The sequence below is a fragment of the Dermacentor albipictus genome, chromosome 9, assembly GCF_038994185.2.
Source record: "Dermacentor albipictus isolate Rhodes 1998 colony chromosome 9, USDA_Dalb.pri_finalv2, whole genome shotgun sequence".
NCBI classification, from domain to species: domain Eukaryota; kingdom Metazoa; phylum Arthropoda; class Arachnida; order Ixodida; family Ixodidae; genus Dermacentor; species Dermacentor albipictus.
Window position 1 is genome coordinate 58,215,322 of NC_091829.1, and position 15,491 is coordinate 58,230,812.

A 15,491-nucleotide genomic window follows, 5' to 3' on the forward strand; every position below is an offset into this window, starting at 1 on the left:
GCTCAGCAGCCCAACACCATAGCCACTGAGCAACCACGGCGGGTAGGAGCTGTATTGGAGGGGCTTCCTACAAACGTTCACGATGGCCATGTGCAAGGAGCCGGTCAAAGCTACGATATAAACTTGTGCGCAGCAACAAAATGAGCTTATCGCGATCTTCACGCAAGATATGAACCGTCTGTTAGGCACGCCCACTCAGACATGTCGGAGAAGAAAGCGTGTTTCCTCGTGTGCCGTTTGAGGCAAGAGATTTATGTCGGACTGATTCGTAAACCGTTCGAAACCGTCGCAAAATTTCCAACAGAAGCCACATCGACAAGACGCCTGAAATGGCCCTTCGACAACATAGCCCGGCCTAGGAAACTCGGCCGCTCCGGTGGCAGAGGTAATTGGCGCCATCCATCGGGAGGGCGGGAAAGCATATCGGCTTCCCTTGCACGACCTCCTGGATCGGCGCGCGCCCGCGCTCGCCGATCCAGGAGATCGTACAGAATCTCTCGCAACACCCTCGCCTTCGGCTGTCGCCGCGCGCGCTCGGCGGCCCGCTGCCTGCTTAGCCCGCGGCATGACTATTCATGTTTCACTATCTGATGTCATCGGGAAGCGTGCGCTGCTGTCCATTGAACGGCGTGGGTAGTTTCTTCAGTTTGGTGGTGCTGGATAGCTCTATGCTTCTGCTCCGCGATGTTTCGTAGCGCCCGCATTGGCATTGGCAAAATTTAAAAAAACGGAATGCGCCGCGTACAGGCAAAAATAAAAGTAAGTGGCGTGCGTGGCAAGTGGGAAAGGGAGGGAAACGGGTCCGCATAATAAAAACAGAAAACCCTAGGGAGAGGAGGCGCCATGTGGCTGCTGTTGCTGTTGCCAAGACAATGTAAACAATCGTTTGCGCCGCCATTTTGCTAGAGCATCGCCCTCCTGTTAGAGCCGTAACTGAAGGGAACCTTGGAGATTGCGTCGAAAGAGCGTCTGCTCGAAAACCGCCAATTACAGCAATGCGGGGATTCACCTATGCGGCATAGCAGCCTAGCGCTTTCGCTGAAGTGAAAAATGGGGGCACTGGGCTCCGACATGATCCCACAGCCTATTTGAAGCCGCTTTAATAAACTTTATTTTTGTATATATACAACGTACTGATGAGAGGGGCACAGACAGAAAGCCATAAAATCGGCTTGACTAGGTCTGTGTCCCTTATTAGTTTCTTTGGCATCGCGTAGCAATGTGTGCATAAATACAAGACGAACAGATGGATTGGAAAAACAATATAAATATAAACAATGTGTGGATAAATGGGGCTATTTGTACTACGTATTTCGCACTGCGACGAAAAATTGACATTATTGCAAAGTTTGTAATTGTCTTACAAGTTACGAAAAACAGGAGCAGGAAAATAACAAACTGTAGACAACATGAATCACTTTTCATTTACGGGTAACATTCATAGAAATAAAAATTAAATAGGTCACTGTGCATTTACAGCTTACAATGCGTGTACATCAGAACAAAACACAAATAATAATATTTGGGGTTTTACGTGCTGAAACCACTTTCTGATTATGAGGCACGCCGTAGTGGAGGACTCCGGAAATTTTGACCACCTGGGGTTCTTTACCGTGCACCTAAATCTAAGTACACGGGTGTTTTCGCATTTCGCCCCCATCGAAATGCGGCCGCCGTGGCCGGGATTTGATCCCGCGACCTCGTGCTCAGCAGCCCAACACCATAGCCACTGAGCAACCACGGCGGGTTAACAAAACACAAAGAAAAGCACTAAGCATTCACATGAATGCCAATATGAGTGCCAAGTTTGGGCATCTAATTGAAATGATAATAAGTATGGCGATTAATGAAGAGAGTTAAGTTGGGATGGTAGTTCATGGCACAGCATTTGATTCCCGTAGTTAATTCTTGAGTGTGGAAAATGCCAAGTTTCTCTGTGACGTGTACTGAAACTTGTATTTAATGTTAGCCTTGTCAAGTGCTCGAGAAAATTAGTTGCATTACTCAGTTGCGTACAATAGGAAGCAGTCGGTGCATGCGAAAATGTTTATTCTTTACGTAGGGAAATGAACAGAATGAAATGCTGGTTCAAACACTTGATAGACACAGCCAGACGCAAACTACAAGAAGGATGTTTTAATGATGACTAACAACGCGTCAAGTAAACGTGGCACTTGCGAACCGGGCCAGGCGCATTCAGCGTACACATACAATCAGGCAAACATCGTTTGGAAAACGATCCGAAATATGCATTACACTGCTCGAGCCACGCCAAACGAAACGGTTGTTTAGTTGTACAGGTGAGCCACAGTTAACAAATTCTGCACTTTCAACCGAAGGTCTTGCTAGTGTCTTTTAGAAAGCTAGGTGTTCGTAAATAATGAATATGCTCTTCCAGAAAAGACTGGTGCACCTCTTCTAGTGTTCGAATATTAGCACTTTAGCGTCGACATAGTGGCGCACTCTATCATCTCTTTTATCCAGATGGACTTTACGATTTCATTCGAGTTGCCCAAATGCCCAACGTCTTATTGGTTCCCTTTCGTCTTTGGCACGGAGTGCGCATGCGCGATCATTAAACAGCGTTCTGTCTCTGAGAGACGCTAGTACTCGGGAGCGTCAGCATCAGGCATGACTGAACAAAGAAACGGTGGACACACGCCTCCCGCGTTTGCCTTCATCGACGAACCAACCCCGGGTACAAGCCGGGAAGGCGGCGAGGACGTCTCGGGCACTTCGGACGATTACACTACGTGAGTATTTCCGCTTGTGAAATTCTCGGTGGATATTGTTAGCCACGGAAACAACCCGGAATACAGATTTTGAAAGCTATACATTTGTTCCCACATCGAAGGGGGCATTTTCGAGGACAACTTACAGGTAGCGTAGGTGCGATTGCTTATGGTCATAGTAAAGAGAGGTGCCTGGTTTTATCAATGTATATATATATATATATATATATATATATATATATATATATATATATATATATATATATATATATATATATATATATATATATATATATATATACATATATACATATATATATATGTTAGATTACGTTTGATCAACGCATCGCACACTTGTAATAGTAGCCCATTGCCTCGGATGTTGCGCTGGTTAGCTCGACATCACGGGTAATATTCCAGGTGCAATGATCTTCCACCAGTGATTGTGATGTGCGAATAACGCACCGATACTTTCATACAGGTGTACATTACAGAAACTCAGGTGAATAAATTTAATTCCGAGATTCCTCGAAGACGCTGTCGTAGTGATATCGAGGTTTTGAAATGTGAAACCCAAGGATATAAATAAATAGACCAGTACGTTATTCTTCCTTTGGCGTTCGAGTGAGCATACTTCAGGAGGCTCAGGAAATATCACAGAAATAGTACAACTTATACAAAACGCAAAAAAAATTGTGTGATCAACTCAGCACATTTCCTTTCAAATCCTTGCTGTTGCGTGTTTTGCAGGAAATACAAAAGGTGCGATTGAAGAAAAACGCAATACGGCTCTAAATGAGCGCTGTATATTTTTAAGGCATGTTCGGGTCAATCGGAACGTACTAACTGGGCGCCGCGATGGCCGCGTCACTTTGGCGCAACTGCGAACAGCCGCGTTGACAGCGTGTGCGAACGTAATCGTGAAATGGCGAGAACAGTTGCCGACCGCCAATCTTAAGATGCGTGGTCGCAGTCTAGCAGAGCTGCTGCGGACGTGGTTGCACGACCGATTCGGCTTTCTGGCGTGGCCCCTGTACGAGAGCTATTATAACGTAGCCCAACCTAACATAACCTTGCGTTACAAAACGCGTGATTTTAAGCCCTTGTGCAATGTTCACGCTCACCACTCATGGTACGGCCGTCACGTCGCAATGTGTATGACTAGCCCTTTCCAGTCGACTCGAATCACGTCGTAGAGCTATACGCACGTAGTCCAAAATGAGCGCCACAGAGGGGATGGCAGTGTACAGGTCTTCTGTCATCACGAAACAAGTACACTATTTGCGACAAAGAGTATCAGTCCCTGCTTAGAACGACCCATCGTAATTTCGTCAGTCATAACCGGTCTACTATGTTAACCAACAGTTCTCATCGATTCTGGCGCATCATCAATCCGAGTTCCTATCCTGATATTGTAATTATTAATGCTGACGGACAACCAGTCACTGAAACTGAGTGTTCGCAGGTTCTGAACAATGTATTCTCATCAGTTTTCACCAATGAAAATATAACTTCCTCACCAGTATTAAAGCCATTGCCTAACATTTCCATCCCAGAAATTGTCATCAGTGAATGTGGTATTCCTGCCCTGTTAAATAACCTCAAAATTACTACTAGCCCTGATCACCTTGGTTACAATGATAAGATACTTAAAAGCGCTTCTCTAAACCCCTGTGTTATCACCCTGTTTTCAGAATCATTATCATCTGGCTGTATTCCTGATGACTGGCCAATAGCCAAAGTAATACCAATTCTGTCAGTAATAAAGTAATAAAGTACTAATAATAAGTAATAAAGTAAAGTAATACCAAACTGTGGTCCTATCTCATGAACTAGCAACATATGTTAACTTTATGTAAACAATTATATGTAAATAATTATATCATTTTCAAGTTCCAACATGGTTTTCGCAGGGGTTATTCATGCGACACTCAACTCGCCAGACTCACTGACTACATATTTTCCGCATTGAACGAAGGATTCTAAGTTGACGCAGTGTTTATTGACTTCTCTAAAGTTTTTGATCGCGTTCCTCATCACAGGCTTCTAATCAAATTGACACACTTAAATATTCACCTAAACGCTCTTGCATGGATTAAAAATTTCCTCTCCCACAGACAACAATTCACCTATGCTAATGGATGTAATTCTCCTTTTGTTCCTTTAACATCTGGCATCGCCCAGGGCAGCGTACTTGGTCCCCTACTTTTCTTAATTTTTATTAATGATCTACCTAAATGTGTCTCATCTCGAATTCAATTATTAGCAGATGATTGTGTTATATATCATAATATTAATACTGACGCTGACCGCCTTTCGCTACATATTGATCTTGATGCGGTGAGTGCTTGGTACTCCTCGTGGCTTGTCTTCAAATACGTCTAGAACCGAGCTAATGTAATTTACCAATCATTCCACTCGACTTCCTACTGCCTACTTTCTCTATAATGCTAGCGTAGAGCTTGCGCCAACTTACAATTATCTTAGCCTTCATCTTCAATCTGATTTCACTTGGCACTACCATATTAACACCGTCTTAGCATCAGCTAACCGAGAATTCGGTCCTCTTAAGCGTAACATTAAGCCCGCACCTTCACACTTAAAAAATTGCTTATATTATGCTGATCCATCCAAAAATTGAATATGCTAATGCCATATAGGATCCCGATTAAGCCTACAATATCTACAGCATGGAATCTGTGCAAAACCGTGCTGTTCGCTTCATCTTTTCCGATTATTCACACTTCACCAGCGTCACATCTCTAAAACAACGTGCCGAGTTGGAACCACTATCACGTCAACGCCAATCTGCTCGCGTAACCTTATTTCATAAATTTTATCACCATTCGGCGCTTCACGACGACTTCTTTTCACCACCTCCTGCAATGTCCCCACGCCTTGATCACGCTAACAAAGTACAACGTATAACGTGCCGCTCATCACTCTACGCAAGGTCGTTTATTCTTCGCAATTTAATAGAATGTAACAACATACCATCACGCATAGCTACTAATGTTAGCTTACCATCTTTCGAAACCTTGTTGCAAGAAAACGGTTAGTGGTAGCAGATTAGCTATTACTTATTGTTATATGTACATAATAACATAATGTGTGAAAAAGCTCTTGTGATTGAATGAATTAGTGCAAATACCCCCTGTTCATATCTATTTATTTTATGTTCCTTGTGTCTGGGTGTTTGTTTCAGGTAGTTTGATTTCTTGTGTATATTTCATGTTTGTGTCCCCCCACTATGTAATACCCTCGCATGAGGGCCCTAGGGGCAATGTAAATAAATAAATAAATAAATAAATAAGTAAATAAATAAATAAATAAATATCTCGTAATCTTGCTACTTAGCACTTTCTTAACTTCGTTCCAGCACCATTTCTCGCCTTCACATATTTCTTGCTTGATGCAATGATTTAAGAAATTGCGCAATTTAATGGTGTGCTGTTCACCCTATGCCAGCCAGCAAGGGATCATTTTCATAAAATGATTCCTTACAGGTATTACCTTCATTAACGAAAGAGTAGTTTCCTTGTTCCAAATTCTGTTTTTAAAACATTCTTCAGATGTCTTCGGCTCTACCTGGAAGCAGAGAGTGAAAAGCCAATACACATGCATGATCCTACGATTTGTGACGGATACATCAATGACGCGTGGAAGGCGTTGAACAGCCGGACCGATGCTACTGATGTCAATGGTATGTACTGCATGGCCTTTAAGCATCTATACCACTAGCGAAGATGGTGAACAACCCACAGAGGAGGCAGCATTTCCATCGATCATGACAGCGGCGCCTTTATTGGTCGCACGGACACCTTATTAGCGTCACCATGTCGTTTGCTACTGATGCAGTCAGCGTGAAATTAATGCAGATGAATTGAGCGCTTATAGACATAACACTACGCATGTTCTACATGGCTCAAGTTTTGAATGAATTTATTTTCAACGCAATGAATTCATACCTAATTGCAATCGACGCTTCTAGATTTGTCTTGGATTTCGTGTTGGAATGGGGTCAGAGTACACAGCTTTGAAATGCGTAGCAAGCCAACCGCATGTTTTATTTTTCGCGCCTAATGCTTGATAGAGGAGCCTGTCGTATAAGGGCCCTTTGCCAGGCGGAATTGCAAATTCAAATTATGCGCTAGAAATTGCAAAGGCACCGTCCAGGGAGCGTTTTGGTAATAAAATTTTTGTAGAGCACTCGCTATTGTAGATGATAGATGACGTCGAGCTGTCTTGCTACGGTGCGATATGCAGACGAGTGTCAGTTTCTACAGACACTCTCCCCCTCTGCCTCGAATTCCGTCCTCAAGCGGCGTTCCTTGCTTGCCTTCTCCCCTACAGGAACAAAGGCCCTACGTCATGTCAACGTGACGAGCCCTGCCCCCATTTTTATTTCGGTACACTTCTGACGTACAGCACATCCACTTGTGCGCATTCTGTCATTGTATGATCAACCAAATTCCCGTGCAGTGGTCGGTTCCGTTGCATGCAATTGGCATTGCACAGATGCATTTGTTCGTGGGACCTTGAATGGCTCTCTCGAAGCGCGGCTCCTTCTAGAGAAATAGCGCATGTCCTACTGTTGAAAATTGCAATTGTTTCCTGCCACGCAGCCGCTTATACGCTGGAGGCGCAGTAGCCACCACTTAATCTAGGAGCCGCGCTTATGTATTTACAACAGCCAAACCTGGTGAGGGAACCTTCGAGACGACTCTCTGTCTACCTTACGGAATAGCAGCTCTGCCATATTAATATTCTCTCAAACATGCGGTCGTTATATTTAACGCAGCGTGCCGAGATTGCTGTTGTTGCATTGTCATATGACACTGTGACACTGCCTTGTCCGCTTGTAATTCTGCAAGTCTCAGATGCCGCCAACACCACCCTCACATATGCGCATTGGGCGACCTATTTTAATCAGTGTGATAGTTATCGAAGGCTTGCAGAGCATCTCAGCCATATTTTTATACTGTGTTGTTAAACATGCTCTCCTAACTGTAAATTCATTCCTAGGAACTTCAGTTACCGATCTGTGTGAATATTGACACGTGTACTTATCTTTATCGGGCAACTACGTTTCGCCGCTTAACAACTGTAATCGCACAGCGAGGGACACGCCTGCATGTACCCGACGTTTCTGGAAAGTTATCGACGCTTATATCCGCGTGTCTGTTGTCGCCGAACCTTGTGTTATCAGATTTCATCGCGTGACACGAATGGTGTAGAACTTTGTGGAAAACACGCGGGTCCCATCAGTTAATCTGGAACATTCGACGATTGATCTATAAAAGCCGACGCGCTTGACCCGCTGATCAGATTTCCGACGATCGCCGACCGTGTTCGCCGCTATCGTTGTGCTATAAGTGTAGCCTGTTTTTGTGGGCACAGGTTCGCCCAATAAAAGCTAGTTTTGTATTCCACCGTATTCTTGCTTTCTTCACCGTCACTACCCCGTGACATCTGGTGAAGGTGCCTTTCGTTCATGTACCGGACGCCCCCGACAAGCCGTGATCCAAGCCCGGAGCACAAAGAGAACACCAACGTAGTCCCGGAGCATCGAGCAAGCCGCCGTCTTCAACAGCTGCCACCGGAGCACGGACTTCTAACTGAAAAGACCAAGAAGATTGTGGACAAGGCAACCCCAATGGCAGCCCCAGCGTCCCCCATCGTGCTGCAGCAGCCCAGGGAACCTCCGGCGTTCCGCGGATCAACATTCGAGGACCCGGAAACCTGGCTCGAAACGTATGAGAGGGTAGCTAAGTTTAACAGTTGGGACAGCGACGACAAGCTGCGGCATGTCTATTTCGCATTGGAAGACGCCGCCAGGACGTGGTTCGAGAATCGGGAAGCCACCTTAAAGACGTGGGACCTTTCCCGAAGCGGCTTCTTGCACACGTTTACAAGCGTCGTGCGAAAAGAGCGAGCCCAAGCTCTAGTAGAAACAAGAGTGCACCTGCCAAACGAGACGATCTCAATCTTCACGGAGGAGATGGCCCGTCTTTTCCGGCACGCCGACCCGGAAATGTCGGAGGAGAAAAAAGTTCGCTTCCTGATGCGCGGCGTCAAGCAAGACCTTTTCGCCGGACTTATTCGTAATCCACCGAAGACTGTGGCTGAGTGTTCTGCAGAGGCATCGACGATCGAGAAAACTCTGGAGATGCGCACCCGGCAATATAACCGCCAGGGGCACACGCCGCAGTATGCCATCCAAGGACTATGTTCGGACGACCTTCAAGAGACCATCAGGGCCATTGTGCGCGAAAAACTGCGCAAGGTCCTGCCTTCGTCGCAGCCTCAAGTACCTTCGATCGCTGACATCGTGAAAGATGAGGTTCAGCGATCGCTTGGGGTTCCTGAGGTGCAACCTCAATTACTGCAGCCCCAGCCAGAAGCGATGACCTACGCCGCCGTCGCACGCCGTCAAGGTCCGCCTCCGCGACCACGCCAGGGCCCTGTAACGACGCAATTCCGTCGTCCGCCGCCGCCGCCGCCAGCCCGCCCACCCGTCGCCCAGCGCACCTACGCGAGGAAGACGGACATTTGGCGAGCCCCCGACCACCGTCCGCTCTGCTATCACTGCGGAGAAGCCGGGCACATCTACCGCCGATGCCCATAACGGGATATGGGACTCCGAGGGTTCGCCGTTAACGCGCCGCGACCACAAATTGGCGAACGACCTCGCGATATCGCCGACTACCTCGCCGCCACTCAGTGCAACCCTCGACGACCATCCCGTTCGCCGTCACCAGGCCGCTACCTGTCACCGCAGCGCCGACCATACACCGGCCCAGCCCGGGGCTGCTCTGCGAGCCCATATCCGGAAAACTAAAAGCAGCAACCGATGGAGGTGCGGTTGCTGTTCGTCGAACTGACGAAGATCCTCCGCCGCCGACGAAGACGACGAAGAAACCATCTCGACGACATAATAACGACACGCCGCCGTCCCGACGAAGTCAGGAAGCGAAGACTACACCGACGAACGACGACTTGACGACGCAACGTTCCAGCTTCAGTTCAACACGACGCAGCCGTGATCCGACGCCGAGACCTAACTGTAACGCAAGACAAAGAACCACCGACCTCGACGTGCTTCTCGACGGCCACGCAGTCACCGCCTTAGTAGACACAGGAGCCGATTACTCCGTCATGAGTGGATCCATCGCCACCCAGTTGAGGAAAGTTAAGACTGCATGGGAAGGCCCTCAAATACGCACCGCTGGAGGACACCTGATTACGCCGACTGGGATCTGCACAGCAAGAATTACCGTTCATGACCGGACTTACCCTGCCACCTTCGTTGTCCTCCAACAGTGTTCACGAGACGTCATTCTCGGCATGGACTTCCTGAATCAACATGACGCAGTCATCGACCTGAAGTCGAAGTCGATAACGCTGTCACAAGATCAAGCGATACCGCCGGAGAGCTGTCGTAGTCACCACGCCTTGAGTGTGCTCGAAGATCAAGTGAGCATCCCGCCGCGCGCCAGCATTATTATTTCCGTCGGCACTGAAACACCCGCTGACATAGAAGGCGTCATCGAGGGCGACCAACATCTATTGCTCGACCGTGAAATTTGCGTCGCAAGAGGGATCGCTCGACTCCACGGAGGGCAGGTGGAACTTATGCTCACCAACTTCAGCCAAGAGTTCAAGCACATCAGCAAGGGCACGACAATCGCATACATCGAGGAAATTGTGGAAACCAGCAATGCCTTTGTCCTCTCGGATTCAGCCGCATCTACCCCGATGAGCATTGTCCCCGAACCAGACTTCGACGTGAATCCAAGTGTTCCTATGAGTAAGCAGCAACAGATCAGAAGTCTTCTCCGACGATACAAAGACTGCTTTTCGACGTCATCGAGGATTCGACAAACACCAGTTGCAAAGCATCGCATAATAACCGAAGAGAGCGCTCGACCACTCCGCCAGAGCCCTTAGCGAGTTTCGACGCGAGAACGTGAAGCTATTAGGCACCAAGTCGACGAAATGCTGCGCGACGACATCATCCAGCCGTCGAAAAGCCCGTGGGCCTCTCCTGTAGTCCTGGTAAAGAAAAAGGACGGAACCCTACGCTTCTGCGTCGACTATCGTCGACTGAACAAGATCACGAAGAAGGATGTGTACCCCCTTCCATGGATAGACGACGCATTGGATCGCCTCTGCAACGCTAAATACTTCTCATCGATGGACCTCAAGTCTGGCTACTGGCAAATAGAAGTCGACGAGAGAGATCGCGAAAAGACTGCCTTCATCACGCCAGACGGCCTCTACGAGTTCAAGGTCATGCCATTCGGACTGTGCTCGGCGCCTGCAACGTTTCAGCGCGTCATGGACACGGTGTTAGTCGGACTGAAGCGGTAGACGTGCCTTGTTTACCTGGATGACGTCGTTGTCTTCGCCGGAAATTTCGACGATAACCTTAGGCGGCTTGGGACAGTGTCAGAAGCCGTCAAGTCATCAGGGCTCACTCTGAAGCCGGAAAAGTGCCGCTTCGCTTACGATGAGCTTTTGTTCCTAGACCACGTGATCATCAAATCAGGAGTACGCCCCGACCCACAGAAGACAGCTGCCATCGCAAAGTTCCCGCAGCCAACCGACAAGAAGGCAGTGCGCAGATTCCTTGGCGTGTGTGCCTACTATAGGCGCTTTGTCAAGGACTTCTCACGCATCGTGGAGCCGCTAACACATCTAACCAAATGTGATGTTGCGTTTAAGTGGGAAATACCGAAGGCCAAGGCATTTCAAGAACTCAAACGACGCATGCAGTCGCCGCCGGTACTTGCACACTTCGACGAGGACGCCGATACCGAAATCCACACTGACGCCAGTAGCCTAGGCCTCGGTGCCGTCCTAGTCTAGAGGAAAGAAGGACTTGAACGGGTGATATCGTATGCAAGCCGGTCGCTGACAAAAGCGGAAAGCAATTATTCTACGACTGAAAAGGAATGCCTCGCCATCATTTGGGCTACAGCTAAATTTCGCCCTTACATCTATGGCAGGCCATTCAAAGTCGTCAGCGACTACCACGCGTTGTGTTGGCTAGCTAACTTAAAGGACCCTTCAGGACGGCTGGCGCGGTGGAGCCTCAGACTACAAGAATATGACGTAACGGTAATATACAAGTCCGGAAGAAAACACTCCGACGCCGACTGCTTATCACGCTCCCCAATCGATCCCCCGCCGCAAGACGACGTGGACGACGACGCCTTCCTTGGGATAATAAGCGCGGAAGACTTCACTAAACAGCAACGAGCAGACCCGGAGCTAAAAGGCCTCGTTGAGTATTGGAAAGGGGCCACCGACGTTGTCCCTAGGGCATTTAAGCGCTTGTTGTCTTCGTTCACGCTACGAAACAACCTGCTCGTGAAGAAGAACTTCTCACCAGTCCACGCCAGCTATCTTCTTGTGGTGCCGTCAGCGCTCCGTCCAGAAATACTGCACGCCCTACACGACGATCCAACCGCTGGGCACCTCGGATTCTCCCGGACGCTGTCGAGGATACAGGAAAAGTATTACTGGCCGCGTCTGACCGCCGACGTCGCCTGTTACGTCAAGAAATGCAGAGACTGTCAACGACGGAAGACGCCACCGACAAGGCCAGCAGGATTACTACAGCCGATCGAACCTCCTCGTCGACCATTCCAGCAGATTGGGATGGATTTGTTGGGGCCGTTTCCGATGTCAACATCCAGGAATAAGTGGATCATCGTCGCGACGGACTATCTCACCCGCTTTGCTGAAACCAAAGCTCTACCAAAAGGCAGCGCAGCCGAAGTGGCGAAATTTTTCGTCGAGAACATCCTGCTGCGACATGGTGCCCCAGAAGTCCTCATCACCGACAGAGGAACGGCTTTTACAGCAGAGCTCACCCAAACCATTCTGCAGTACAGCCAGACGATCCACAGGAGGACAACTGCCTACCATCCGCAGACGAATGGTCTCACGGAGCGCCTGAACAAGACCCTCGCCGACATGCTAGCAATGTACGTCGACGTCGAGCACAAGACGTGGGACGCGGTCCTGCCGTACGTAACCGTTGCGTACAACACGGCGGTGCAAGAAACAACACAGATCACGCCGTTCAAGCTGGTCTACGGGAGGAACCCGACGACGACGCTTGACGCCATGCTGCTCAAGTCACTGACGAGGAGAATCTTGACGTCGCTACCTATCTCCAGCGCGCCGAAGAAGCCCGACAGCTCGCCCGCCTACGGACCAAGACCCAGCAGCGTACCGACAGCCGACACTACAACCTCCGACGACGCTTCATCGAGTACCAGCCCGGCGACCGTGTTTGGGTATGGACCCCGATATGCCGGCGAGGACTCAGTGAGAAGCTGCTGCGACGCTATTTCGGACCCTACAAGGTCCTCTGACGTATTGGCGCACTAGACTATGAGGTCGTGCCAGACGGCATTTCGCACTCACAGCGGCGCCGCGCACGATCTGAAGTGGTCCACGTGGTGCGCCTCAAACCATTTTACGGACACTGATGAACTTCCTTAGTTTGTTGTTTTCTTTGCTACGAGTGCTTTTATTTGTTAATTTTGTTTGTTAGCAGCATCGGGTCGATGCTTTTTAAGAGGGGGGTAATGACACGTGTACTTATCTTTATCGGGCAACCACGTTTCGCCGCTTAACAACTGTAATCACACAGCGAGGGACGCGCCTGCATGTACCCGACGTTTCTGGAAAGTTATCGATGCTTCTATCCGCGTGTCTGTTGTCGCCGAACCTTGTGTTATCAGATTTCATCGCGTGACACGACTGGTGTAGAACTTTGTGGAAAACACGCGGGTCCCATCAGTTAATCTGGAACATTCGACGATTGATCTATAAAAGCCGACGCGCTTGACCCGCTGATCAGATTTCCGACGATCGCCGACCGTGTTCGCCGCTATCGTTGTGCTATAAGTGTAGCCTGTTTTTGTGGGCACAGGGTCGCCCAATAAAAGCTAATTTTGTATTCCACCGTATTCTTGCTTTCTTTACCGTCACTACCCCGTGACAATATATGCATTGGATAGTCAGGCTTTTAGAGAACAGTCCACTATCCATTTGAGCTTGCATCTGTCACATCAAGGCAAGGTTCTCCTGGGTATTCCTCTAGCTTTAATGCAGTTTTTGCCCTTGTCCTGTCACCTTTCCCTTTGTACACGACCCGATTAGGCTGTCTACGACACGCAATGAATAGGTGGTATGCAAAACCTGCACGTGCACTTTTTCACTCGACCCGTTGACCTATACAAGGTTGTTGATATCGGGGTACAAAGTAATTAGAGTCGACATGCGAGTTGGTGATATCATTCGGCATCATGCTTTCGCTGCACCCCCCCACCCCCCCAAGCTTTCAAAACAATTTCCTTTGAATAGGATTCGGCTCGGGAACATTTCCGATTTTTTTGCTCAATTTGTAAAATGCATAAATGCCTTGAAGAACAATTCTTAGACTGACGTGAACGATGTTCGTTGGATTGGAGAAAGTTCTAGCTACGGTAGTCAGGGAATTGCGTAATTAGGGCCTGGATGGTAGGCTGAAATTGTCGGGAATTGGCGAGTTTCTAAAAATTTGAAACACAACGCCTGTAATTTAGTAACTCCAATCCTAAAACAAATATCGTAGCCCTGTGAACCGCATGCTTTAGAATATCTAAAGTGGCCAAGTTTGATTTAAGAATTTACAATTTACAAAAATGACGAATGTCTCCAAGCGTTTTTCTAAAGTCGTGGCTACAACATTCTGGAAATGTCAGACCGCTGCGTATTATTTTGTCGATTTACAAGTATTATTAAATGTTCTTTTCAAAATTATGGTATCGCTTCTATTGCTCAATTACAGAGTTGCAAGCTTGATGTTGTTTTTTACAAATTTTGGCTGACTCAATACTCTTTAGAAGGACATTCACAGCTGGATCATGAAGTTCGTTTACGGCAGTCGCAAGATTTCGTCATTTTTCTTCACATTCGATAGCCTTCATCAAATTCGATGCAAGTGTTACAGAGAAAAACAATATCCCTGCTCCCAAGTACTTAGACAGAAGCCTCCGCGCTGAAGTTTCTTTTTGCACGTTACTAACTAAGCAACTTTACTACAACGAGAACGCGTCCCTCTTGGTGAAGGCAAGTTTGGTGACTGCCAAAGTCTCCTTATTGAACTTACTAAACGTTTCTTTGTGACCTTAGTGAAGCATGAAATACGCTTCTTGCTGCAAATTAGAAACACGAATTTGACCTTTGTAGCGCACTAAAAATAATGATTTGTCGTCATTTGCTTAGAACCTGGTGGTGTTCTTTTTTGCCGCCATAATTACAGCGTATCTACTTAAAAAAAATCCACATTCTGCAAATTTTATTGAGCTTGGCCCTTCGTCAATACGAATCTCTTGCTTGCATTTGGTACCTAATTTCAGAATTTCTGAAAGAAAAAGTACTGCATGTGCCAACACAGCCTCCAGTTTTCCCTACCACTAAAGCCCAACTTAAACGTTTTCATGCCACCAGTCTCGGCGTGAAATTTTCTTGCTCTTGAACACCTCTGCTGTTCTTTTGGGCCATACAGATGCCAGTGACAGCGGAAGCACCAATTACACGCCTGTAGTTACCACCGGCAGGGCCGATCACGCCTGGCCCAGTACGAGTCGTGCTGGCATCGAGAAAGTATCGTCCACTACGAAAGACATGGCAAGGTGAGCCAAGATTACGAAGTATTTCTTGACATAAAACAGCCTACCCATTTAGGGAACTGCG

At 47.8% G+C, this 15,491-nt stretch overlaps 1 protein-coding gene across 3 annotated transcripts in view; it reads left to right on the forward strand.

The window, feature by feature from the left end:
* Window positions 1-2,541: 2,541 nt before the first annotated feature.
* Window positions 2,542-15,491, forward strand: part of LOC139049985 (zinc finger protein 391-like) — a 35,565-nt gene continuing 22,615 nt past the window's right edge. The window contains exons 1-3 of one of the 3 annotated variants that reach the window (XM_070525962.1): window positions 2,542-2,753; window positions 6,305-6,435; window positions 15,304-15,430. In XM_070525962.1, the coding sequence (XP_070382063.1) occupies window positions 2,632-2,753; window positions 6,305-6,435; window positions 15,304-15,430 (380 nt within the window). In that variant the 5' untranslated portion in view covers window positions 2,542-2,631. The remainder of the gene's footprint in view (window positions 2,754-6,304; window positions 6,436-15,303; window positions 15,431-15,491) is intronic. The other 2 variants (XM_070525961.1, XM_070525963.1) reach the window with 2 other exon arrangements.